The 26,983-nt window shown below is 42.9% G+C and overlaps 1 protein-coding gene across 1 annotated transcript in view; it reads right to left on the reverse strand.

Moving 5' to 3' along the window:
* Positions 1-7,511: 7,511 nt before the first annotated feature.
* LOC140739167 (organic cation/carnitine transporter 2-like) overlaps positions 7,512-26,983 on the reverse strand; it is a 74,817-nt gene continuing 55,345 nt past the window's right edge. The window contains exons 8-10 of the mRNA XM_073067197.1: positions 14,531-14,713; positions 12,541-12,676; positions 7,512-10,143 (exon numbers count right to left, since the gene is read on the reverse strand). Of these exons, the coding sequence (XP_072923298.1) occupies positions 10,053-10,143; positions 12,541-12,676; positions 14,531-14,713 (410 nt within the window). The 3' untranslated portion in view covers positions 7,512-10,052. The remainder of the gene's footprint in view (positions 10,144-12,540; positions 12,677-14,530; positions 14,714-26,983) is intronic.

Consider the following 26,983-nt stretch of genomic DNA (forward strand, 5'->3'; position numbering starts at 1 on the left):
TCATCATGTAAGATGTACCATGGGTGGTCCTCCCAAAGGGCAACACCTCACACTGGACTGCATTAAATTCCATCTGCCGTTTTTCAGCCCATTTTTCCAACTGGTCCATATCAAACTGCAAACTTCGATATTCTTTTTGCTCTCCTGTACACCTCTAATCTAGGTGTCACCTGCAAATTTGCTGATCCATTTTACCACATTATCATGCAGATCATTGATAGAGATGACAAACAACAACAGACCCAGCACCGATCCCTGTACATATGTGATGGTGTTTTATCTCACATTTGGCTCGATAAAGCACCATTGGCCATATTTTGCCCAGTTCACCAACACATTGCTATCTCTCTGCAGCTTAAGCCCACCATCCACACTATCAATAACTCCAACAATCTGATGTAATGTCTGGGTTTCTGATTCCGATAGAGGAATGAAGAAATAAAGCCATTGGCAACAGCAATACTGGCCAGGAGTCTTAGTTAATGTGGAGGGCCTTTCCATAACCACAATTTACTGCTTCTAGGGTTATGACCAAAACTGCACAGTGATGTTTGATAGTTAGGGAGGGGATACAAGATGAGAAGCAATCCAAAAGTGAGGTAGAGCAAGTAAAAGTGGTGGAAGTTAATGAGATATGTTCAGATGATGAAAATCAATAAGAAATGGAAATATAACCAGGATGTTGCCTGGTTTGTAACGTATTAGCTCTAAGGAGAGGTTGGACAAACTTGAATTGTTTGGTCAGAATAGTTAGGTTTTTTTTCCCCAAAAAGAAAATGTCAAATTCTAGAATTAAGGGCTTAAGGAGAGATGGGGTAAGTTTAAGGGAGATTTAAAAAGCAAGATTGTTTTTAACGCAGGGAATGATTAATACCTGGAAAATGATGCAGATGTCACAGCAATATTTAAGAGGCATTTACATAGACACATAAACTGATAAGCATAGAGAGATACGGGCAACATACAGGCAAATGAGATTAGTTAAGTCTGTCTTCATGGTTGACAATGCCACTAAGGCTTTCAATCTGCATAACTATTGTAGGTGAAGAAACGTCAGAGAAAGAATCCTGACAAACAGGATCTATTGTTAAATAAAAGGCACACAGACTGGTACTGCATAAGGACCTAAAAAAAAGAAAAGCAGATTCAGTTTAAACGATGCCTTGCAGTGGAACTGAAAAATAAATATTGCATAATACAAAGTCTTCAGAATGAACCAGGAATTTGCAAAAGTTGGTGAAGGAGTAATACTGTGAGAGGGCATTGTTACAACTTAGAATCAGGGTCAGCAGGCAGTAGCTTTGTTCAGATGATGTTGAGGAATGTAAAGCAATTCATGATTAAGAGAGAAGTTAACTACTCACTTACTGATTACATAAATACAATGGAGCTAAAATCATGGTAAAATTGCAGGTGTCGAGTTTCCTTAAAATGATTTGAGTTCAATTTCATGCATCTTAATAGAATCTTCACCCCAGGCTACATCCACACTAGACCGGATAATTTTGAAAACGCCGGTTTCGCATAAAAAACGATAGGCGTCCACATTATGTGCTTTTAAAAAAATCTCTGTCCACATTGAAACGGATATTTCGGTGAATCTCCTCCTACTGCGCATGCGCGGGACAAATCTACCGAAAACAAGCGACATGTTTGGTGTCAAATCTCACTGTGAAAGACAGTTTGTTCAGTTACAGACTAGAAAAACTTAGAAGGGCAGCTGTTGGCTCTCGCGCAGGAGGACTTAAAAGGAGAGGAGAGCTGTAGTGATAGGGGATTCGATAGTTAGAGGTACAGACAGGAGGTTCTGTGGTCGTGACAGAGACTCCCAGATGGTTTGTTGCCTCCCGGGTGCCAGGGTCAGGGAGGTCTCTGATCGCGTGCACAGCATTCTGAAGTGGGAAGGTGAGCAGCCAAATGTCATGGTACACATGACGTATGTAATGACGTAGGAAGAAAGAGTGAGGAGGTCCTGAAGAATGAGTATAGAGAGCTTGGTAGGAAATTAAAAAGCAGGACTTCGAGGATAGTAATCTCAGGATTGCTACCTGTGCCACGTGCCAGTGAGGGTAAGTGTAGGATGCTCTGGAGGATGAACATGTGGCTGAAGAACTGGTGTAGGGGGCAGGGTTTCAGATTTCAGGATCATTGGGACCTCTTCTGGGGCAGGTGGGACCTGTTCAAGAGAGACAGGTTACACCTGAACTACAAGGGGACCAAAATCCTTGCAGGGAGGTTTGTTAGTGCTATTGGGGAGGGTTTAAACTAGATTTGCAGGGGATTGGGAACCAGAGTGCCAGAGCAGATAGTGGAGCAGGGGTGAAAATAAATGATATTAAAAGTTCATGCAAAGTCAGAAATAGAAGGGTTGTGTGTGGTGGTAATAATCTTCTGAGGGGTGTCTATTTCAATGCGAGGAGCATTGTGGGGAAGGCAGACGAGCTGAGGGCCTGGATTGACACATGGAATTATGACATTGTAGCCATTAGTGAAACTTGGCTACAGGAGGGGCAGGACTGGCAGCTTAATGTTCCAGGGTTCCGATGTTTTAGACTTGACAGAGGCAGAAGGATGAAGGGTGGCGGGGGTGGCATTGCTAGTCAGGGAAAACGTTACAGCAGTGTTCAGGCAGGACAGATTAGAGGGCTTGTCTACCAAGGCCATATGGGTGGAGCTGAGAAACAGGAAAGGTATGACCACATTAATAGGGTTGTATTATAGACCACCCAATAGTCAGCGGGAACTGGAGGAGCAAATCTGCAGACAGATAGCAGACAACTACAGGAAACATAAAGTTATGATAGTAGGGGATTTTAATTTTTCACATATTGATTGGGACTCCCATACTGTTAAAGGTCTAAACGGGTTAGAGTTTGTAAAGTGTGTTCAGGAACGTTTTCTAAATCAATATATAGAGGTACCAACTAGAGAGGATGCAGTATTTGATCTCCTATTAGGAAACGAGTTAGGACTAGTGGCAGAAGTGTGTGTAGGGGAACACTTTGGGCCTAGTGCTCATAACGCCATTAGTTTCAACTTGGTTATGGATAAAGATAGATCTAGTCCGCGGGTTGAGGTACTAAACTGGAAAAAGGCCATATTTGAAGAAATGAGGAAGGAAATGAAGAAATATGATTGGTAAATGGGAGGCCTTCAAAGGAGAAATTCTGAGAGTGCAGAGCTTGTGTGTTCCTGTCAGGATTAAAGGCAAAATGAATAAGAATAAGGAACCTTGGTTTTCGAGGGAATCTGATTGGAAATCTGATTAAGAAGAAGAGAGAGATGTATGACAGGTATAGGCAACAAGAAGCAAATAAGGTGCTTGAGGAGTATAAAAAGTACAAGAAAATATTTAAGAAAGAAATCAGGAGGGCTAAAAGAAGACATGAGGTTGCTTTGGCAGTCAAGGTGACGGATAATCCTAAGAGCTTCTACAGGTATATTACGAGCAAAAGGATAGTAAGGGATAAAATTGGTCCTCTTGAAGATCAGAGTGGTCGGCTATGTATGGAACCAAAAGAAATGGGGGAGATCTTAAATGGGTTTTTTGCGTCTGTATTTACTAAGGAGACTGGCAAGGTGCCTATGGAAATAAGGCAAACAAGTAGTGAGGTCATGGAACCTATTTAGATTAAAGAGGAGGCGGTGCTTGCTGTCTTGAGACAAATCAGAGCAGATAAATCCCCAGGATCTGACAGAGTATTCCCTCGGACCTTGAAGGAGACTGGTGTTGAAATTGTAGGGGCCCAGGCAGATACATTTAAAATGTCGGTATCCACAGGTCAGGTGCCGGAGGATTGGAGAATAGCTCATGTTGTTCTATTGTTTAAGAAAGGCTCTAAAAGTAATTTAGGAAATTATAAGCTGGTAAGTTTGATGTCAGTAGTAGGTAAATTATTGGAAAGAGTACTAAGAGATAGGATCTACAAGAATTTGGATAGACAGGGACTTATTAGGGAGAGTTGACATGGCTTTGTGCGTGGTAGGTCATGTTTAACCAATCTATTAGAGTTTTTCGAGTAGGTTACCAGGAAAGTGGATGAAAGGAAGGCAGTGGATGTTGTCCACATGGACTTCAGTAAGGCCTTTGACAAGGTCCCGCATGGGAAGTTAGCTAGGAAGATTCAGTCGCTAGTTATGCATGATAAGGTAGTAAATTGGATTAGACATTGGCTCAGTGGGAGAAGCCAGAGAGTGGTAGTGGAGGATTGCTACTCTGAGTGGAGGTCTGTGACTAGTGGTGTGCCACAGGGATCAATGCTGGGTCCATTGTTATTTGTCATCTATATCAATGATCTGGATGATAATGTGGTAAATTGGATCAGCAAATTTGCTGATGATATAAAGATTGGAGGTGTAGTGGACAGTGAGGAATGCTTTCAAAGCTTGCAGAGGAATTTGGACCAGCTGGAAAAATGGGCTGACAAATGGCAGATGGAGTTTAATGCAGACAAGAGTGAGGTATTGTATTTTAGAAGGACAAACCAGGGTAGAACATACAAGGTAAATGATAGGACACTGAGGAGTGCACAGTAGAACAGAGGGATCTGGGAATACAGATACATAATTCCCTAAAAGTGGCGTCACAGGTAGATAGGGTAGTAAAGAGAGCTTTTGGTACATTGGACTTTATAAGTCAGAGTACTGAGTATAAGAGTCGGAATGTTATGGTGAGGTTGTATAAGACATTGGTGAGGCCGAGTTTGGTGTATTTTGGTCACCGAATTACAGGAAGGATATTAATAAGGTTGAAAGAGTGCAGAGAAGGTTTACAAGGATGTTGCCAGGACTTGAGAAACTGAGTTACAGAGAAAGGTTGAATAGGTTAGGACTTTATTCCTGGAGCGTAGGAGAATGAGGGGAGATTTGATAGAGGTGTATGAAATTATGATGGGTATAGATAGAGTGAATGCAAGCAGGCTTTTTCCACTGAGGCCAGGAGAGAAAAAAAACAGAGGACATGGGTTAAAGGTGAAAAGGGAAAAGTTTAAAGGGAACATTGGGGAAGCTTCTTCACACAGAGAGTGGTGGGAGTGTGGAATGAGCTGTCAGTTGAAGTGGTGAATGCAGGCTCACTTTTAACATTTAAGAAAAACTTGGACAGGTACATGGATGAGAGGGGTATGGAGGGATATGGTCTAGGTGCAGGTCAGTGGGACTAGGCAGAAAAATGGTTTGGCTCAGCCAAGAAGGGCCAAAAGGCCTGTTTCTGTGCTGTAATGTTCTATGGTTCTAATCCTCTTTTGCATCCTCTCCAAAGCCTTCACATCCTTCCTATAGTGGGATAAACAGAGCTGAATACAAAATGTCAGATGTGCCCTAACTAGAGTTTTACAAAGATGCAAGTTCCTAACTTTTGAACTCAATTCCGATTAATAATGGCAACATGCCTTCTTTACCAAATTATCAATCTGAATTACAACTTTAAGAGAGCTATGAACATGGACCCCAAGTTCCCTCTGCACATCAATACTGCCAAGGGTCTTGCCATTTACAATGCATTGTCCCTCTATATTTGATCAAAACCTCACATTTTACTGGCTTAATTACATCTGCCATTTCTTTGTCCATATCTGCAACAAATCTATATTCCACAAAAACCTTTGCCCGTGTTTTATTCTATCCACAACATGAATAGTTTTTTATTGCCAGCACACTCACTAACCTACCCACCTATCTTTTCAACCAGGTCAAGTCACATTTTTCACCTTCTTGAAAAACTCAATTAATTTGCTAAGACATAACAAGCCCTACAGAAAGCCATGTTGACTGTTGTAAATTAGGCCATTGTTTTCAAAATACTCATAAATCCTTTCCATAAGAATCCTCTCCAGTAGATTTCCAACCACTGACATGAGACTCAGCATCTTAAGCTTCTAACATTATCCCTATTTTCCTTCTTGAAGAATGGAACAACATCAACTACATGCTAGTCTTCTGAGACCTTACCTATGGCTAGTGAGGACATGAAGATATCCGCCAAGGCCCCAGCAGTCTTATTTCTTGGCTCTCTCAATAGCCTGGGATATATCCCATTGGGCATTATCCACCTTAATGTTCTTTAAGAGACTCAACACTACTCCTTCTTTATCTTGAAATGCCCCAGCATATTAGCATGTTCCACACTGATACCACTATCCTCCACATCTTTCTCTTTGGTAAATACTGATGTGAAGTACTTATTTAGGATCTCAACCATATCCTCCACCTCCAAGCACTTGTTCTCTTCTTTATCCTTAAGTGGATAATTATCCTCTTTATTATCCTGCTCCCTAATTATCCTCTTGGACTTGATGTATAGAATTCCATGGGATTCTTTTTAATCTTACTTGCCTTTCACCAGCTTAATACTCTCCCACTAGGTCCATACTTATTTTAAATGTTAAGGATTTGTGAGCATTATTCACTAACTGTTCTCCCAATGCAGGGTTTATTACCCATTTCTGAGCAAACCTTTCCTCTAGACAATCAAAAGCAGCTTTAAACAAAATTCCTGCAAACTCTTCGCGGTTAGTAAAGCAATCAGACTTAAATTACAATTGAAAAGAACTGAATACTGATCCTGTGATACTCCACTGATAACCAGCTTTCCAGTAAAGTGCAGGTCAGCAAAACCATAACTGAAGGGTGAAAGAGGCTTAAACAGGCTGGAAGTTCTTCTCCTTTAAGGATATAAGTAAGTAGCTAAGTTTTCTGTGTGCATCCAAGGCCTTGGGCATTTTTTAAAATCCCAGTGCATTATTTAGGTAATTAAACAGTCTTGAAATGCAAGGAATGCCTACCAAATGAAACTAACAAATTATTTTACTAAAAAACACAAAATGCTGGCAGAACTCAGCAGACCAGACAGCATCTATGGGAGGAGGTAACAACAATGTTTCGGGCTGAAACCCTTCATCAGGAGTGAAGTAACATGGGATGATAAGAAGTGGGGGGAGGGATAAAGTAGAGAGCTGGGGAGTGATAGGCTGGAGGGAAATGGGCTGGGGGAAGGTGGAGAATTATGGGAAATAAAAGAGAAAGAAAGGTAGGGCTGGGTGGAGAGATTATAGTGAGGGGGGAGAAAGAGAACCAGACTAAAATAATAGATAGGGATGGGGGTAAGGGGTATCAATGGAGGTCAGTGAGTTGGATGTTCATGCTGGCAAGAAGGAGGCTACCTAGGCGGGAGATAAGGTATTGCTCCTTTGACTTGCGTGTGGCCTCATCTTGATGGTAGAGGAGGCCATGGACAGACATGTTGGAGTGGGAGTGGTCTGTGGAATTGAAGTGTGTGGCCACAGGGAGATCCCGCCACTGCTGGAGGACCGAGCGCCGGTGTTCGGCAAAACGGTCTCCCAGTCTGCGGCGGGTCTCCCCAATGTACAAATGGCCACATCGGGAGCACCGGTGATGCACCATCAATAACTCACTCTGAGACGTAAGAAGCGAGATATCGGCTTTTATTGACTGGAAGAATGAACAACACTACATCCTGGAGAATGAGGCTGGGCACAGGCCTCAATCACCTTTATACAGGGGTCTGTGGGAGGAGCCACAGGAGCAGTCAGCAGGGGTCTGTGGGAGGATCCACAGGAGCAGTCCAGACAGGTATATGTAGTTCACCACAACCGGATACAGTATATCACCCCAGTTGACTCGCAGGTGAAGTGGTGCCTCACCTGAAAGGACTGTCTGGGGCCTAGGATGGTGGTGAGGGAAGAAGTGTGGGGGCAGCTGTAGCACTTCTTCCGTTTGCAGGGATGAGTGCCCGGAGGGAGGTCGGTGGGGAGGGATGGGGGGGATGAATGGACAAGGGAGTCGCGTAGGGAGCGATCCCTGCGGAAAGCCGAGAGTGGGGGCGGGGGGAGGGGAAGATGTGGTTGGTGGTGGGATCACGTAGGAGGTGGCAGAAGTTACGGAGGATTATGCTTTGGATCTGTAGGCTGGTAGGGTGTAGGTGAGGACCAGGGGGACTCTATCCCTGGTGGGCTGGCAGGGGGATGGGGAGAGGGCAGAGGTGTGTGAAATACGGGAGACGCGATGGAGGGCAGAGTTGATAGAGGATGAAGGGAAGTCCCTTTCTTTAAAAAAGGAAGACATCTCCTTTGTCCTAGAATGAAAGGCCTCATCCTGAGAGCAGATGCGGCGGAGGCGGAGGAATTGAGAGAAAGGGATAGCATTTTTGCAGGAGACAGGGTGGGAGGAGGAATAGTCTTGGTAGCTGAGGGAGTTAGTAGGTTTGTAGTAGACGTCGGTGGATAGGGTGTCTCCAGAGATAGAAACAGAAACATCTAGAAAGGGGAGGGAGGTGTCGGAAATAGACCAGGTGAATTTGAGGGCGGGGTGAAAGTTGGAGGCGAAGTTAATGAAGTCGACGAGCTCAGCATGCGTGCAGGAAGCAGCACCGATGCAGTCGTCGATATAACGCAAAAAAAGAGGAGGACAGATACCGGTGTAGGCTTGGAACGTAGATTGCTCCACATGGCCGACAAAAAGGCAGGCATAGCTAGGACCCATGCGGGTGCCCATGGCTACACCTTTAGTTTGGAGGAAGTGGGAGGAGCCAAAGGAGAAATTGTTAAGGGTGAGGACTAATTCCGCGAGGCGGAGAAGAGTGGTGGTAGAAGGTGACTGGCTGGGTCTGGAATCCAGGAAGAAACTGAGAGCTTGGAGACCTTCCTGGTGGGGGATAGAGGTATATAGGGACTGGACATCCATGGTGAAAATGAGGCGGTGGGGGCCAGGGAACATGAAATCTTTGAAGAGATGTAAAGCATGGGAAGTATCACGGACATAGGTGGGAAGGGATTGAACAAGGGGAGATAAAACAGAGTTGAGATAGGCAGAAATGAGTTCAGTGGGGCAGGAGCAAGCAGAGACAATGGGTCTGCCTGGACAGGCAGGTTTGTGGATCTTGGGTAGGAGGTAGAAACGGGAAGTGCGGGGTGTGGGAACTATAAGTTTGGTGGCCGTGGATGGGAGATCTCCCAAGCTGATGAGATCAGAAATGGTTTGGGAGACAATGGACTGGTGCTCCCTAGTGGGGTCATGGTCCAGGGGTAGATAAGAGGAGGTGTCAGCGAGTTGTCGTCGTGCCTCCGCTATGTACAGGTATTATTTCACTGTTGATTGCTTTATATTTTTCGTGGAAAGACGTATGCTATTCTTGGTGAGTAAGTTATACTAATATAATGATTTGTACTGAAGTTGAAAGTGGAAGTTTGGATCAAAGCTGGAGGATTATAGTAGAAGCAGGAGTTGATAGCAGATAACATTACTGAAGGAAACCACTCTACTGGGTAGATGTTGTAGTTTGTTTCACTGCATTTAATAAATTGCTCTATGAAGAGGAAATTACCCAGTGATTATAAGGTAATTTGATCTAAAGAAGCCAATACATTTCAAATCTTTTTCTTACCGATGCCTTGGAGAAAAAAAAGGATCAGAACATTTGTTTGCTAAAACTTCGTAAATCCTGTTCCAAGCAGATTATCTGAGCATTTTAGAGTGGACTCCCATTTTTCACACTTTCACTCCGTTTTGCAGAAGAATCTGCCAATCTATAATCCAATTGAGTTCATCTACACGGAGCGCTGTCGCAGGAAAGCAGTATCCATCAAGTCCCCCACCATCTGGGTCATGCTCTCTTCTCACTGCTGCCATCAGGAGAAATGTACAGGAGCCTGAGGACTCACACCACCAGGTTCAGGAACGGTTATTTGCTGCACAGCCATCTGGCTCTTGAACCAGATGGGATAATTTCAACCAGCTTCATTTTCCCCATCACTAAACTGTTCCCACAGCATAAGGACTCATTTTCAAGGAGTCTACAATTTATTTTCATGATACTTATTGTTTATTTATTATTTCTTTTTTGTCTTTGTACAGTTTGTTATATATTGCACATTGATTGTTTATCCATTCTGTTTGGTTTCTTGTATTTGCTGTTCATGCGCCCACAAGAGAATGAATCTCAGAGCTGTATTGTATATGGTGACCAATATTTACTTTGAACTTTAAATAATTTGTGGTGAAATCTTCGGCTATTTGCCTGCTGTTGAAAATCTGTGTCAAGCTGCTTCTTCAAGAATAATCGCCTTATTTTTTCCTGTTATTTCATTTTTGCTCAAATTAGAATGAGCATGTCCCGTATCTTTGAACCTGTATTTCAATAAAAAATTGTCATGAAGAATGGACTTGAACTGAAACTTTCCCTTGTTATACTGGCAAGATCTAGTCAATTATTTCAAATAAGGTTAGTTTTAATTCAATAAAATCTAGTACCAGGCATTATAAACGTGGGATGTGGAAATTCAACAATGCATTATTATGTTACCCTTCACTAGCACGTAGGTTAACTACACAGAGTTTACCAAGCCTTGTCATACATTCAAGAGTCAAATCATGAAAACACTTATATAAGTACTGTAATGAGACAATCTGGTACAGTTTTCTGGTATGGTGTAGTTATACCATTTAAAACCGGTAAGCAAATGCCCATGAAGCTTAATTTTTATTGATATAATTCAACCACAAATTTTCATTATTTTCAGTTTCTTTAACCAAGTAAAATTAAAGGGTCATAAAAAGTCATTCCACCAAATGATTCCAAGCTGGTGTTTCTAATACAATCCAGTGAGACCCATTCACCTGCTCTTTCCTGTAGCTCTGCAACTCAGTACTTGAGAAAGCTCTGATTGAATTTCTTTCCACCACTCTTACAGGTTCTCTCTTCCCTGACTCAACACTGCAATATGCCTTTTCTTTGAGCTTACAAGGTAGTTAACATCTTTTGTCATTTCAATAATACTCATTATGTTTTAGTAATAGCCCTGTTCCATCTTTCACAGGTTCAGCTATTCCATGTATTGTTGTCTCAATCTTGGAACATCCGTGTACTAATCCTTGGAACATCTGTGTACTAATCCTTGGAACATCCGTGTACTAATCCTTGGAACAGCCTTGTATTTATTACAAATGTTTTGTTTCAGCAAAAATAGTAATTTGTGTATTTTAACCCTTCCTTTGTTTATTTTCTTAACCAGAATTTTCTAAATTGATTTAATGACCTTGTTCAGTCCCTGTTTATCTATCTGCATCAAACATAACACCGAAATCTAAAATGAATCCAAACCTTCACAGTAGCTACTTTTTCACATAATTCTATTTTGACATATTCCTTGCAGTTGGATATTACTCTGTCTTAACTGACCATCACACTTAGGTTCTCACCTTATGAGATAAAATCAATGTAGTAAATCAAATCACTACCAAATTCCCTGAGGCTCTATCCCAGTAACCATGATCTTCAACATCTCTATGAATGACTTAATGTCACTGGGTTATAACTCAAGATATTTACTGATGATTGCACAGTTTACAACTTGGAATTAAAACAGTACATCCCTGTTATAGTAAGGTCAAGCCAAGATTTAGGTGTGGGATGACATGTGTGATGCACCATCAATAACTCTCGGAGACGGGAGGTGAACGATAGGCTTTTATTAGCAGCAAAAGGGAGCACGGCATCTCGGAGACTGAGGGAGGAGCAGTGCCTCCAATCGCCTTTATACAGGGGTCTGTGGGAGGATCCACAGGAGCAGTCAGTAGAGGGGCGAGTCCAGACAGGTATACATAGTTTACCACAATGTGGCAAGTAGATTTCATGCTATGCAATTCTCATCTCCAACAAGAGAAGGTTAAAAAAAACATGTATACTTCACATTCGCTGGCACTTCAGAACATCGCCTCAACATTTACATAAACACTATTCAATGCTTGCCCAGATGATTGCAACTTCTCCAACATTGAAAATACTCATGCCGTTGCAAGGAATAGCTGGCCTGCATGACTGGCACCCTATCTACTGCTCCATTCATTCATCATCTCCATCATCATCACACTGTGGCTGTAGAGTACAATACCTGCATTGTGTGCTCTCTTCACTGACATAGGCTATTGCATCAAATCTGTGACCATTAAATTATACAGGAAAAACTGCAACTCCACTTCCTACAAGTTGTTATCAAAGTCACTAACAATAGTGATATGAAAGTCTACTTCTGTTAATTTGTTGTCTATTCTGGAATCCATACTGAACATTCAGGAACACTTTACCTTCATCTGAAGGAATGGAGTCCACCACTCACATACATACTACCGGCAATTTATAGTAGCTAACAAACCTACCAGCCCACATATTTGGGTTCTGGGAGAAACCCAATGAGACCATTGATAGCACTTGCAAACACCACACAGTCAGAATCAGAGTGAGGATCAAATCCAGATTATTAGAGCAGGAAAGTGTCAGCTCTATTAGCAGCGCTGTCGTATCACCTCTGAACTCTACAGATCAGAAACATAAAATTCTGGAAGCAATATATTTTATACTCAACTCACCCCCCAGGTTTTCCACAACTGCTTATCAAAAAATGAATTCCACCCTTTAATTTTCTCTATAAACAAACCTGAGGCATTTTTTACATTAAAGCCACTTTTATTTAGGGCTGAAGATTATTTATTTAAAAAGATTAAATCATTAGGACTACATATACTTACCAATAGACTTTCTGCATTTGGTCAATCATATCTGGGAGAGGAACATTAAAAGTTTCTGGCAGAAACAAAACTGCAATTGCTGCGGTCATTGTCAGCACCCCCATCACAATCAGTGACAGATTCTCCTGATAAGTATCTGACAAAATAAAATATATTTTACTTTATTTATTACAGATACAATATGAAAGAGCCCCTTCCAGCCCAACGAGCTGTGCCATCCTCCTTCTCACTTATTTTACTGTGGCCTAATGTCGGGACAATATAAATGACCAATTAACCCCCTAACTGCTAGGTCTTTGGACTGCAGCACCTGGAGGAAACCCATGAGCTCAGTGCTACACAACTTCAAATTGAAACTCAGCAAATCAATATTTCAAGCATAGGGACTTCATGTGTCAGAGACCAAATGCACGCAGATATATTCCCACTATATGTTTGAATTCAAAGTCATTTCTAATTTGGTTTACTTCCACTGTTCCTGATTTGGCTGCAATGTTATGTTTTCTGAAGAGATGATATGGGGAACTCATTTTAATCATCTGCTTGAGATTGGAACTGGAAATAATTTACAATTTCTTTCTAATTTCCAATAATGCAATGTAATACTCTACACCGTCATGTTAGTGAATAGTTCGAAAATTATTACAATGGTACAAGGACAAAGCCTTTCTTGATCTATTATTGTGGTCCTTTAGGAGATGGACATACCATTTGACATATTTTGTTTTTACAGCAGAATGCCTTGCATCCTTAGTATACATGATCATTGCTGTGTTTTTAACTTGAAAGAAAGCGAGTGCTTGTACACAGACTCTACCACTTCTTTCTCAGCACTTACTCTAGTACTGACTGACAACAAAAGGATCTTTGCATTTTTCAATCTCTAAAATGGTCTCAGCAGTTCAGATCTCCACCTAATCATAATGCATTTCCTCTATGGGGTCTATAATTCAATATTCAAGTCGGTCACATCATGTTTACATACATGATAATTACAAAGTTCAAAGATCAAATTAAAACAACACACTCAAAATGCTGGTGGAACACAGCAGGCCAGGCAGCATCTATAAGGAGAAGCACTGTCGACATTTCGGGCCGAGACCCTTCGTCAGGACTAACTGTGTTGTTTGAATTTCCAGCATCTGCAGATTTCCTCATGTTTGCAAGATCAAATTAACATTGTTTTTATCAGAGTACATACATGTCACTCCATATAACTCTGCAATTCATTTTCCTGTGAACATACTTAGCAAATCTGTAGAGCAGTAACTATAAACAGGATCAATGAGCAATAAACTGTGCAAATGCAAATATAAATAAATAACAAGCATGAAATAACAAGATCGAGAGTCCTTAAAGTGAGACCATCGGTTGTGGGAATACCAGAAATTGAGTGAGTGGATTTATTCCCTTTTGTTCAAGAGCCTGATGGTTGAGGGGTAGTGACTGTTCTTGACCCTGGTGGTGTGAGTCCTGAGGCACTTGTACCTTCTACCTGATGGCAGCAGTGAGAAAAGAGCAAGTCCTGGGTGGTGAGCTTTTCTATGGCAATGTTTCATGTAGATGTGCTCAATGGCTGAGAGGATTTTATCCATGGTGTACTGGGCCAAAACTTTTGTAGGATTTTCTGCTGAAAGAGACTGGTGTTCCTATACTAGGCTGTAATGCAGCCAGTCAGCACATTTTCCACCACACATCTATAGCAGTTTTCCAAGGTTTTAGATGACATGCCAAATCTCCCCTAAGGAAGTTGAGGCTCTGTCTTGCTTTATTTGGAATTATAGTTATTGATAGGTCCAGGACACGTCCTCTAAGATGATGACACCCAGGAATTTAAAGTTGCTGACCCCCTCCACCTCTGATCCTTCAAGAAGTACTGGCTCGTGGACTTGTGATTTCCCTCAGTTCCTTGGTCTTATTGACATTGACTCTGATTGATTCTGTTTTGTCTTTATATTGCTGTAATAATGGTGATTAATTGTTGCCTTACCAAGCAAAACAATGTAAGGTGAAATGACACTGCCGAGCCTGGATGCCATTGAACTCACTCCAACACCTGTGTTTCTCACTGGGGTCGGATACAGTTCAGCGGTGTAGACAAAAGCCATGGAAAAAGCACACGAATTTCCCAATTTTCCAATTAACACCAGCGCTGTGACAAGTATTGAAAAATCTAGAAAAAAACAAAAATAGTTGTAGAGTGGATAGAAAATGCTCTTGTTTACAGGTGATTGTCTGTATATATCTGTCCACATACTGGGTTAATTTTCTTAGTAACATGTTAGTTCCAATGTTAGCAAACATTGAGAAGTTCTGGTGTCTTTCCTCTGGCACTAAAATTAATGGAAAGAATAGAGTAGGTTTCTGGTGCCTAAGATCCTGTTTTAAAGATGCATGCAATACAATCATCATTATTAAACATCTTAGCCTGATATAGGTGAAATGCAATAAACAACAGCAGCTCATCTCTTCAACAACAATATTAACTACAAAAACATATTAGAAACATAGAAAACCTACAGCATAATACAGGCCCTTCAGCCCACAATACAGTGTCGAATATGTACTTACTTTAGATATTACCTAGGGTTACCCATAGCCCTCAATTTTTCTAAGCTCCATGTACCTTTCCAGGAGTCTCTTAAGAGACCCTATCGTATCCGCCTTCACCTCCGTCACCAGCAGCCCATTCCACGCACTTACCACTCTCTGAGTAAAAAACTTACCTCTGACATCTCCTCTGTACCTGCTTCCACACACCTTAAAACTGTGCCCTCTCGTGTTGACCATTTCAGCCCTTTGTATGTGGCCTACAGCGGTGTCAACAGATTTTACCAAGAGGGATTTCTCGCAGCTCAGTGGCAGTTATTTGAAAAGAGAGCTTTGAGACCCTTTGTCCATTGTATGTGGTCTATCAGTGGCTATAACCGGAGCACCAATCGTGAGTTAGATAGCAGGGAAGGTTCAGCATAAAAGGGAGACACCGCCTAGTGGAGCGGTCATCAACAGAGTGATCTGAGGCAGAGTGGTAGGGCTTTGGCTCATTCAGGCTTCAGCGATAACAGGTCAAGGCAAGGTAAGTTACCTGTGAGGAATAGAAACAGGAAGCATGTCTGTGAAGCTGGTGTTCTGTACTGGGTGTCAGATGCGGTAAGTCTGGAAAACTCCCAGTCTCCCGGATGGCCACATCTACGCTAGGTGCATCGAGCTGCAACTCCTTAAGCTCAGAAGGGTAGGGAAAGGAAGAAGGAAGCAGTAATAGGGGAGTCTATAGTTAAGGGGGTCAGACAGGCAATTCTGTGGATGCAGGAAAGAAACACAGATGGTAGTTTGCCTCCCAGGTGCCAGGGTCCAGGATGTTTCTGATTGCGTCCATGATATCCTGAAGTGGGAAGGTGAACAGCCAGAGGTCATCGTACATATTGGTACCAACGACACAGATAGGAAGAGGGAGGAGGTCCTGAAAACAGACTACAGGGAGTTATGAAGGAAGTTGAGAAGCAGGACCTCAAAGGTAGTAATCTTGGGATTACTGCTTGTGACACGCGACAGTGAGTATAGGAATAGAGTGAGGTGGAGGATATTTTATAGCACATTTAGAAGAGAAGAAGTAGCTTTAAGTTGACAAAGAGGGGCAGATGAAAAAACAGAAACTGAGCTGTTGAGAGAGATATTGAGCATAATGGAGAGGGTGACTAGTTTTTAAGGTTATAGGTTTCAAGGTAACTATTGAAATGGATATGTACGGTTTGGAAATTAACATCAAAATTGATAAACGTTATTACAATATTGTAAGACAAAATCTAGCAAAGGTAGACTTGGAGCAGTTGTTTGCAGTTCAGTTTTCACTGGCAAGTGGGAGTCATTCAAAAGTAAATTAATGAGGGTTCAGGAGGATCATATCCCCAAAAAGGTGAAAGGTATGGACAGTGAATCCAAGGAGCTCTGGATGTCAAGGAATGATGTAGGCTACACAACGATATTGAGAACTCATACTGGGGTGACTCCTTCAGGAGTAGAGTAAGTGTTGATGTGGGGAGAGCTTAAAGTAATCCCCTGGTTTAAGACAATGCTTTATTTTATTAACACAGTTATGCTGTTGGGTATTTTATTTTCTGCAGATTTTCTTAAAGTGCCATGTATTCCTTTAATTACATTATACAATTTAGTAATTCAGTTGATTGATAACTTGGGCTTGTTGAATTAGCCAATAGGATTTGCCTTGTTGGTCAGTAAGATGCCCCAGAACATTCTGGAGATATTGAGGGTAGGAGTTTTGGGGAAAGAAGGAGAAGAAAGAAAATGCAAATAAGCAACAAGCGTAGCAGAAGAACATTGAACTCATTTGGAAGGACAGATAGTGCTGTCAGAAAATCCTCATGCACACTTTGGTCTCACAGAGAAGATGCAGATAAACTTTCAGTTAGCTAGTTATCGCATGACCTTGGAGAAAGTTCAGCACTTTGTCCATGGATGTTGTGTAGATATTTATTTACGTTTCACTTGGACTGTCTTTTCAGGCAGAATAGTTTGGTACTGTGGGTAAATGAAGTGAAGCAAACTGAATTGATAACACAACAATAAGATCTAATAATTATGTGCTCGCTATAGGCTAATATTTATGTAATGGGCCCTTTTCTTTATTTTGTTTGTAGCAGTTTAAAATATTTTGTCAATTTCAATTTAAGTTTATACTGATGTGAGATAAATTATTGCTTCCTGGTGAACAATAAATTTGCATGAGAGTGTCAGTATTCATACAAGTGACAGCCTCATTTTCCCTTAAAGAAACATTCAAACTTTTATGTGCTGAGTTTATCTGAATAAAACTTACCCTAGATGTGTTTATTTATTGGAAATAGCCTTCTCATCATTATTCCCCATGCATTGCAGAGTTATGTTGTTGTTAGGTTGGGTTCACAGTAATAGCTAAGTCATTACGAGCATACAGTGAGAGAGTTACATTAAAATAGAAATGAGGGAGACAAGGAGGGGGCATAAAATATCAGTGACTGGAAAGCATTTCTTAGTACAGTACATTAAGGAGATCTGAGGTTGAAATCTGGTACAAAACGCCTTCATGGGTGGTGGAGATAAATACTCCCATGACATCAAAAAAGTAGGCAGTTCAACCCTTGAATTGTCAGTGCATAGAAACAAATGCATATGGAGCAAGTATTGGTAAATGATGTTGGTATAAATAGACGGTCAGCATGGACATGATGGGTCAAAGAGCCCGTTTCTGTGCTGTATGATTCTATAATAGTAGGAAAACCAAAGGTCAAACAAAATAGTTTATAGAAGGTTGTAAAGAAAGAAAAGAAGTAGAGGGGAAGAAAAGTTCATTAAGTAAACACCAGCGCGGGAGCTTTGGGGCCGAAGGCCTAACTGTCACTGATGGAGTGAAGAGGGAGAAAAGCTATAGATATGTAAAATGTGCAGGACAAGCAAAGGTAAATATGGCTCCATTACTAAAAGAAACGGGAGAATTTCCAAAGGGATGTAAGGAAGTAGCAGGGAAATTACATAAATATTTTGTCTGTCATCACAAAAGACACAAAAAGACTGCCAAAATTACTATGGAGCAAAATGGTCTAATGATGAAGAAATGAAGGGAAGTTGTATTCATAAAAATACAATTCCAAGCCTAACTTCGGCAGAAAGGAAAGTATTGTAATCTATAGCAATGATCTCTGAAATGGACTAATACATATATTTGTAACTTATTTGAACTCTTTGAGAAAGTAATTGGGGAATAGATAAGGAGGAAGTAGTGCATGCAACACATTTAGATTTTTGGAGACGTTTCATAAAATAAAATGTCTTTCTCAGGTGGGCAAGATGTGACGACAGCTTGGACCCCAACTATTCATGGTCTTTATGTCTAATTTGGCATATTCCAATTTACAAGATACAAAAATGGATAGGTCTGTTTTCTAAAGGAAATATGAGAGGAAGATTGGATACAACTTGGTGTGAAAGCAGAGGTACTAATGTTGACAGACTAGTAAAACAAAAAAAAAGTGAAGTTTATTAAGATGGAGCTCATGGTATCCAGCAATTTAACAAGTACAATATCTAACTGTAATTACCGTGTGGTAAAAGATAATTGTTAGCTTATGTCAAGTTTATTTTTCATGTTAGAAGCTGATATTTAGAATTATGCAACATATTGATTTAGATGAAAATTGAAGACCAGATCTACGTAAAGAATATATGGAGAACTCCATTACCTAAAGTGTGAATTTCAGGAACATTAATTATTCAAAGTTTTGTTTATACAAAGCTACTGGTTATTTATATCTGTAAGCAATTCATTAACTTAATAAAATTTATGAGTAGTTACAGTAACAGATCTATAATTTTTTCTATTTTGTTGGTGTATATGGATTCATTTTATTCAAAGCAGAAATCAATGTAATCTATTGCATTTTAAAAATGAACTGAACCATGTAAGGTGACTTTTGATGTATTGTTGTATGAGATTCTGCAGCTGATTGACCATTCAATGAAGCCTGTTTATTGTGTTATGCCGTTGGCCCCCTCCTTTGTGAAAATCGCAAGAACTCTAGTTAAGGGGGGGGTCAGCTGACCCAAAAGAGAGAGACGTGCGGAAGACCACGTTCTCTCAAGAAGCAGAATAACGGTGACTTTGATTATTGTCTCATGGAAACCACGTGAAAAGCCCTCGGGCAAAGTGGGCTGGTTGAGAGAAAGATCGCATTACCTGCAACTTGATTGATACCTGCGATCCCGTGAAGAAGTATAAAGGCGGGTCTGAGGGGAGGACCCTCAGATGCACCCAGCAGACACGAGATCGATTCCCGTGGGAGCGGGACGCCATTTTGAAGGAAGCCACGTACGCTAGGTTCTGACTTTGAATCTGTGGCTAAAACCCACGAAAGACTGCTTTTAAAATAACAACGGGGAAGTCTGCTCCCCTGATTCCAAGGATTTGCTCTGCCAAGACGACGGGCAAGTGTGCATCTTTTCTAAATTATAAAGGAAAAAGCCTGCAAACTTCTGAGTGACTCTTAAGACTTCCGTTGGACTCAGTATTACCCCCTAGACAACTGTAGAGCTTATTTCTGATTGATTATGGTTACACCGGTGTTTTAGATTGAGTTTTGACGATTTGAATGTTTTGTATTAACCATACGTTTGTGCCCTTGTTGAATAAAACGTTTGAAAATAGTAGCATCCGACTCAGCTGATCCATCTATCTTTGCTGGTAAGTTACCTGGTTACGGGGTTTTCGTAACAAGTGTTTTTTTTTACTATTTTCAAACGTTTTATTCAACAAGTGGGGTTCTCGTCCCGGATTTGAAACCAAACGGGAGGGTCAGTGAATCGGGCTGTAAGTCCAAACTTAAATCTGGTTACGCAGGTAGCCAGACGGGAAACCAGCAAAGATGGATGTGCAGGAATTTAGGAGAAACCCGACGGTAGAGGCGCTATGGAAAGCTACAAAATCAGACTTGGTAAGTTTGGTGCAGGCATTAGACCTCACAGCGGTGAAGCCAGCAATGAAAAAGCAGGAAGTGCGAAGGGTCATACAACAGCATTACGTTGGGAAGAAGGTGTTTGCAGCTGAGGATTTGGAAAATATTCCCGAAAGGAGATTAGTGAGTGGGACAAATCAGGCAGAGTTGGAGAAAGCAAGGCTGGAATATGAGTTTAAAATAAAGCAGCTAGAAATAGAAGCAGCTCAGAAGGCTGCAGAGAGAGAAGCCGAGAGAGCTGAGAGGGAAAAAGAAGCCGAGAGAGCTGAGAGGGAAAAAGAAGCCGAGAGAGCTGAGAGGGAAAAAGAAGCCGAGAGAGCTGAGAGGGAAAGAGAAGCCGAGAGAGCTGAGAGGGAAAGAGAAGCCGAGAGAGCTGAGAGGGAAAAAGAAGCCGAGAGAGCTGAGAGGGAAAAAGAAGCCGAGAGAGCCGCAAAGGAAAGGGCTGTGGAAAGAGAGCATGTGTTCAAACTAAAGCAGCTAGAAGCAGAAGCAGAAGCAGAAGAGAAAGAGAAACAAAGGAACCATGAATTGGAGCTGGACAGGCAAAAGCAAGAGCGAAGAACTCAAGGGGAAGAGAGAGAGGAGGGGTTTGATATTAGTCGGGCGTTGAGGTTGGTCCCCCCGTTCGAGGAGACGGATGTTGATAGTTATTTCTTGCTCTTTGAAAAGGTGGCAGGGAATCAGCAGTGGCCCAGAGAGCAATGGGTGGCGTTGTTACAAAGTGTGTTACGAGGAAAAGCACAGCGGGTATATGCCGCGCTGCCCACAGAAAGGGACGGGAATTATGATCAAGTAAAGGAGGCCATTCTCCGAGGTTACGAGTTAGTACCTGAGGCGTATAGACAAAGGTTCCGAAATTTAAAAAGAGGGTGGAATCAAACGTATACCAAGCTAGCCCATGAGAAGGGTGTGCTCTTGGACCATTGGTGCACAGCTGAAAAGGTGGCCGAGAACTATGGGCGTCTCAGGGAGCTAGTTTTGATTGAGGAATTTAAAAGTTGCGTTCCGGAAGAGATCCGAATGTATTTAAATGAGAGGACGAATCAGTCCATCTCAGAGATGGCTAGGCTCGCAGATGAATATGCCCTAACCCACAGGACAAAGTTTTCCTCGCCAAAAAGTTACCCGAGAGACCGTCGGAATGGTAGGGAAAGTCCGCCGGCTAAGGGAGAAACTCCACCGGGAGCTAGCACAAAAAGTGAGGATAACAGACAGGAAACCTGGAGATCTCCTGGTTTAAACTGTTTTAATTGTGGAAAGGTGGGACATATTGCATCAAAATGCACTGCTCCGAGGAAGGAGTCGGAACGAGGGAAAGCAGCTATTTCCATAGGCTGTGTTGCGTCGATCCGAAAATCGACAAGCAGGCCCCAGACAGATGGAATACAGGAGGGGCGGGAGACATTTAGGTCCGAAGGAACCGTGGCTTTGAAGGAAGGGGACCCCCCAATTCCCGTACGAATTTGGAGAGACACGGGGGCGGAACTATCGTTAATTAGCCGTAATGTGTTAAAATTCGGCCCTCGCACGGGGGAGGTAGCCCTTAGAGGTATCGGGAACCGAACCGAGGTCGTGCCTTTGCATAGGGTCTTTCTAGATTGTGAGTTGGTGTCGGGACCAGTAGATCTGGGGGTCCTGCCGGAATTGCCAGGAGAAGGAGTGGACGTCCTTCTGGGTAACGACCTAGCGGGTGGGAAGATGGGTGCCGCCGTGAAGCTGACCACCCAGCCCGTGAGAGTTGAAGACCCTTCCTCAGAAAAAAAATTCTATCCCGCATGTGCGGTCACTCGCAGCATGTCGAAAAGGGCCGCTGAGACCGAGAGCGGGTGGAATCTGGCCAGTTTTGATTTGGCCGAAACTTTTTTACCGACTCTGTACCAACGAGAGTCCGAGGAAAGGAAAACGGAGAGTAGGGAGGAACGAGTGGGAAATCGGGAAGAGGTAGACCGGTCCTTAGCCAGAAGAGAGTTTGTACGGGAACAGAATGGTGACGAGGAGCTGGTAGCCTTGAGAGAGTCGGTTCTCTCCGAGACTGAACTGGAGGCAGAGCCAGAGGGTTATTATCTCCAGGAGGGGGTGTTGATGAGGAAGTGGAGACCCCCTGCGGTGCAGGCCGATGAGGACTGGGCGGTGCTACATCAGATAGTAGTCCCGAAAGTATATCGGGACGACATTCTTGACTTAGCCCATAAGGGACCTTTAGGCGGGCATTTAGGAATAAAGAAGACCGTGGAGCGGGTTCAGAGAGAATTCTATTGGCCCAATCTGAGGAAAGATGTTACTGAGTATTGTAAAAGATGTCATACCTGCCAGGTGGTGGGTAAGCCGAATCAAGTTATCCCTAAGACCCCCCTCCGACCTATTCCCGCATGTGAGGAGCCTTTCTCCCGAGTCATTGTGGATTTTGTGGGACCCTTACCTAAAACTGCGAGTGGGCGGCAGTATATCATGACCCTGATGTATGCCGCTACACGATTTCCCGAGGCCGTGCCTCTGGGTAGTATTAGGACCTCTGCGGTGGTGAAGGCCCTTATCAAATTCTTTACCACCTTGGGGCTACCCAAGGAGATACAATCAGACCAGGGAAGTACATTCACGTCGAGCGCATTTCGGCAGATGATGACCCAGCTCGGGGTGAAGCAGATTATGGCCTCTGCGTACCACCCGGAGTCACAGGGAGCATTGGAAAGGTTCCACGCTACCCTAAAGACCATGCTTAAAGCTTATTGCCAGGAGAACGTTCGAGACTGGGATGAGGCTTTACCCCTTTTGTTATTTGCCGTACGAGATACAGTGCAGTGCTCCCTGGGGTTCAGTCCGTTCGAGCTGGTTTTCGGTCACAGGCCCAGGGGACCCCTAACCCTACTGAAAGAAAAATGGTCTAACCCGACCGCCCAAGTCAGTGTGGTCGACTATGTGCTGAAATTCCGGGAAAGGCTGTGTCAAGTATGCGCCTTGGCAAACGAAAACCTAAAGCCTCTCAGGAAAAAATGGGTCAGTGGTATAACAAGAGAGCGAGAGAACGAGAGTTTCACGTGGGCGACCGGGTCCTGGTCCTATTCCCGGTAGCTACTCACCCCCTGGGGGCGAGGTTTCAAGGACCATATACAGTGCGTAAGAAAATAGACTCGCTGAATTACGTGATCGAAACCCCCGACCGACGAAAGCCGACCCAGTTAGTTCACGTGAACATGATAAAAGGGTATCACGAACCCACCCCCACGGTTGTTGGCGCGGCCATGAAAGCCGATGAGGTAGGGGGGGGACGGTAAGGAGGAACCAGAACGGTTCGACAAGATAGGTATAGTCCCTACCAGATTAGAGAACTCTGTCGTATTGGCGAATCTTGCGGGTAAAGTTGGCCACTTAAAGCCTGAACAGCGGGAGCAGGTAATACAGCTCGTTAACCGGCATGCAGACTTATGCCCAGATGTTCCCCGAAGGTGTAATGGAACGCAACATGATGTGATAGCTACCTCAACCCAACCTATTAAACAAGCCCCTTATCGGATGAATCCTGAAAAGAGCCAGCTGGTAGAGAAGGAGATTGAACATATGCTAGCTGCTGGGATAATCCGCGAATCCTCATCCGCGTGGGCTTCTCCTTGCGTGGTTGTCCCAAAGCCGGACGGGACCATAAGATTCTATACCGATTATCGGAAGGTCAACGCGGTTACCCAGACCGATGCTTACCCTCTTCCCCGGGTGGATGATTGCATTGATCAACTGGGGAAGGCAAGGTACATCACAAAAATTGACTTGCTAAAGGGGTACTGGTGCGTTCCTTTAACGGACAGGGCTCGAGAGATTTCAGCCTTTGTCACCCCGTCTGGGTTGTACGAGTACAACGTTATGCCGTTTGGGATGAAAAATGCCCCAGGGACATTTCAGCGGATGATAGACGCTGTGATAAAGGGGTTAACCCACACCAAGGCTTATCTTGACGATGTGGTAGTTTGGAATGACACCTGGGAGGAGCATCTGGGGGCTGTAGAATGTTTGTTTACCCGAATGTCGGCAGCCCACCTTACTGTAAACCTCGCCAAGAGTGAGTTTGGTCATGCCACGATCACCTATCTGGGGTATGTGGTGGGAGACGGGCAGTTGGCCCCTGTGCAGGCGAAGGTCCGGGCTATTTCCGAGGTCCCGGTACCCTCCAATAAAAGGGCCCTGAGGAGGTTTCTGGGCATGGTGGGATACTATCGGAAATTCTGTAAAAATTTTGCGGACATTGCGCTCCCCCTTACAAAATTACTGCAGAAGGAGGAAAAATTTGAGTGGGGTCATTCTTGTCAGAATGCCTTTGAAAAGTTAAAAGCCGTATTGTGCCATGACCCGGTGTTAAAAGCGCCCGATCTGTTAACCCCCTTCTCCTTGGCCACGGACGCCAGCGATGAGGCGGCAGGAGCAGTCCTATTGCAGCAAGCGGGGGATGGAGTGGAGCACCCGGTAGCATATTTCTCTCGGAAGTTCAATAGACACCAGAGGAATTACTCTACCGTGGAAAAGGAATTGTTAGCGCTTGTGTTAGCGATACAACATTTCGAAGTGTACATTTGTCCGGCGCAAAGACCCCTAGTGGTCTATACCGATCACAACCCGCTGGTATTCTTGAACAATATGAAAAATAAAAACAGAAGGTTATTAAGCTGGAGTCTGATGCTACAAGAATTTGATATTAAGATCCAGCACATAAAGGGGAGTGATAATGTGCTAGCGGATTGTTTATCCAGGTGCTGAATTAAGTATACGATGTATGGCACGGTAGGGTAAGGTATTAAAGAAAAGGGGCACTGTACTTGTTACCTGTTTAGATACTAACTTGAATGTATAACAGTAGTACTCTGTGAAGAGAAAAGCTTGTGTAGTATGTAGATTCAAAAAGAAAGAGAGAGGAAAAAAAATCCGGTGTCAACCTGTTTTTAACCGCTGGTTAAAAACCCATTATGGGGGGAGGTGTTATGCCGTTGGCCCCCTCCTTTGTGAAAATCGCAAGAACTCTAGTTAAGGGGGGGTCAGCTGACCCAAAAGAGAGAGACGTGCGGAAGACCACGTTCTCTCAAGAAGCAGAATAATGGTGACTTTGATTATTGTCTCATGGAAACCACGTGAAAAGCCCTCGGGCAAAGTGGGCTGGTTGAGAGAAAGATAGATAGATAGATAGATAGATAGATAGATACTTTATTCATCCCCATGGGGAAATTCAACTTTTTTTCCAATGTCCCATACACTTGTTGTAGCAAAACTAATTACATACAATACTTAACTCAGTAAAAAATATGATATGCATCTAAATCACTATCTCAAAAAGCATTAATAATAGCTTTTAAAAAGTTCTTAAGTCCTGGCGGTAGAATTGTAAAGCCTAATGGCATTGGGGAGTATTGACCTCTTCATCCTGTCTGAGGAGCATTGTATCGATAGTAACCTGTCGCTGAAACTGCTTCTTTGTCTCTGGATGGTGCTATGTAGAGGATGTTCAGAGTTATCCATAATTGACCGTAGCCTACTCAGCGCCCTTCACTCAGCTACCGATGTTAAACTCTCCAGTACTTTGCCCACGACAGAGCCCGCCTTCCTTACCAGCTTATTAAGACGTGAGGCGTCCCTCTTCTTAATGCTTCCTCCCCAACACGCCACCACAAAGAAGAGGGCGCTCTCCACAACTGACCTATAGAACATCTTCAGCATCTCACTACAGACATTGAATGACGCCAACCTTCTTAGGAAGTACAGTCGACTCTGTGCCTTCCTGCACAAGGCATCTGTGTTGGCAGTCCAGTCTAGCTTCTCGTCTAACTGTACTCCCAGATACTTGTAGGTCTTAACCTGCTCCACACATTCTCCATTAATGATCACTGGCTCCATATGAGGCCTAGATCTCCTAAAGTCCACCACCATCTCCTTGGTCTTGGTGATATTGAGACGCATTACCTGCAACTTGATTGATACCTGCGATCCCGTGAAGAAGTATAAAGGCGGGTCTGAGGGGAGGACCCTCAGATGCACCCAGCAGACACGAGATCGTTTCCCGTGGGAGCGGGACGCCATTTTGAAGGAAGCCACGTACGCTAGATTCCGACTTTGAATCTGTGGCTAAAACCCACGAAAGACTGCTTTTAAAATAACAACGGGGAAGTCTGCTCCCCTGATTCCAAGGATTTGCTCTGCCAAGACGACGGGCAAGTGTGCATCTTTTCTAAATTATAAAGGAAAAAGCCTGCAAACTTCTGAGTGACTCTTAAGACTTCCGTTGGACTCAGTATTACCCCCTAGACAACTGTAGAGCTTATTTCTGATTGATTATGGTTACACCGGTGTTTTAGATTGAGTTTTGACGATTTGAATGTTTTGTATTAACCATACGTTTGTGCCCTTGTTGAATAAAACGTTTGAAAATAGTAGCATCCGACTCAGCTGATCCATCTATCTTCGCTGGTAAGTTACCTGGTTACGGGGTTTTCGTAATAATTGGTATAGCTACCTGTTAATAAGCAGCAACAGAAGATAAGCCAATTAGTGGAGTGGGGGTGGATCTGAGTGGAATGATATAATGTTAGACAGTAGCTGTAAAATTATCACCGTGTGGATTATCCAGATTCAAAATGAGTTATAGCTGTGCTATCCAGACATGCCTTAGCTGACCTATATACATGTATAGTATTTGTCAGAAGTGTAGGGTGTGGATAACCAGTTCAGAACAAAAACAATAAATTATTGTCATATGACTTAAGTTTGAAAGAATGTACTAATTTTACGGCTCATTCAAGGTATTCATAGAAATATAGGCAGGGCAGCAACCTTCATTTGGACTCTCACGCACATCTCCACGAGTCATAATTTGGTCTATCAAGTATCAAGTAAAGTTCATTGTCATTTAACGACATACATATATAAACGAGATAACGCCTTTTCAAACCAGGTTGTAAAGCACATAATGC

This window comes from Hemitrygon akajei, chromosome 15, assembly GCF_048418815.1.
Source record: "Hemitrygon akajei chromosome 15, sHemAka1.3, whole genome shotgun sequence".
NCBI classification, from domain to species: Eukaryota; Metazoa; Chordata; class Chondrichthyes; order Myliobatiformes; family Dasyatidae; genus Hemitrygon; species Hemitrygon akajei.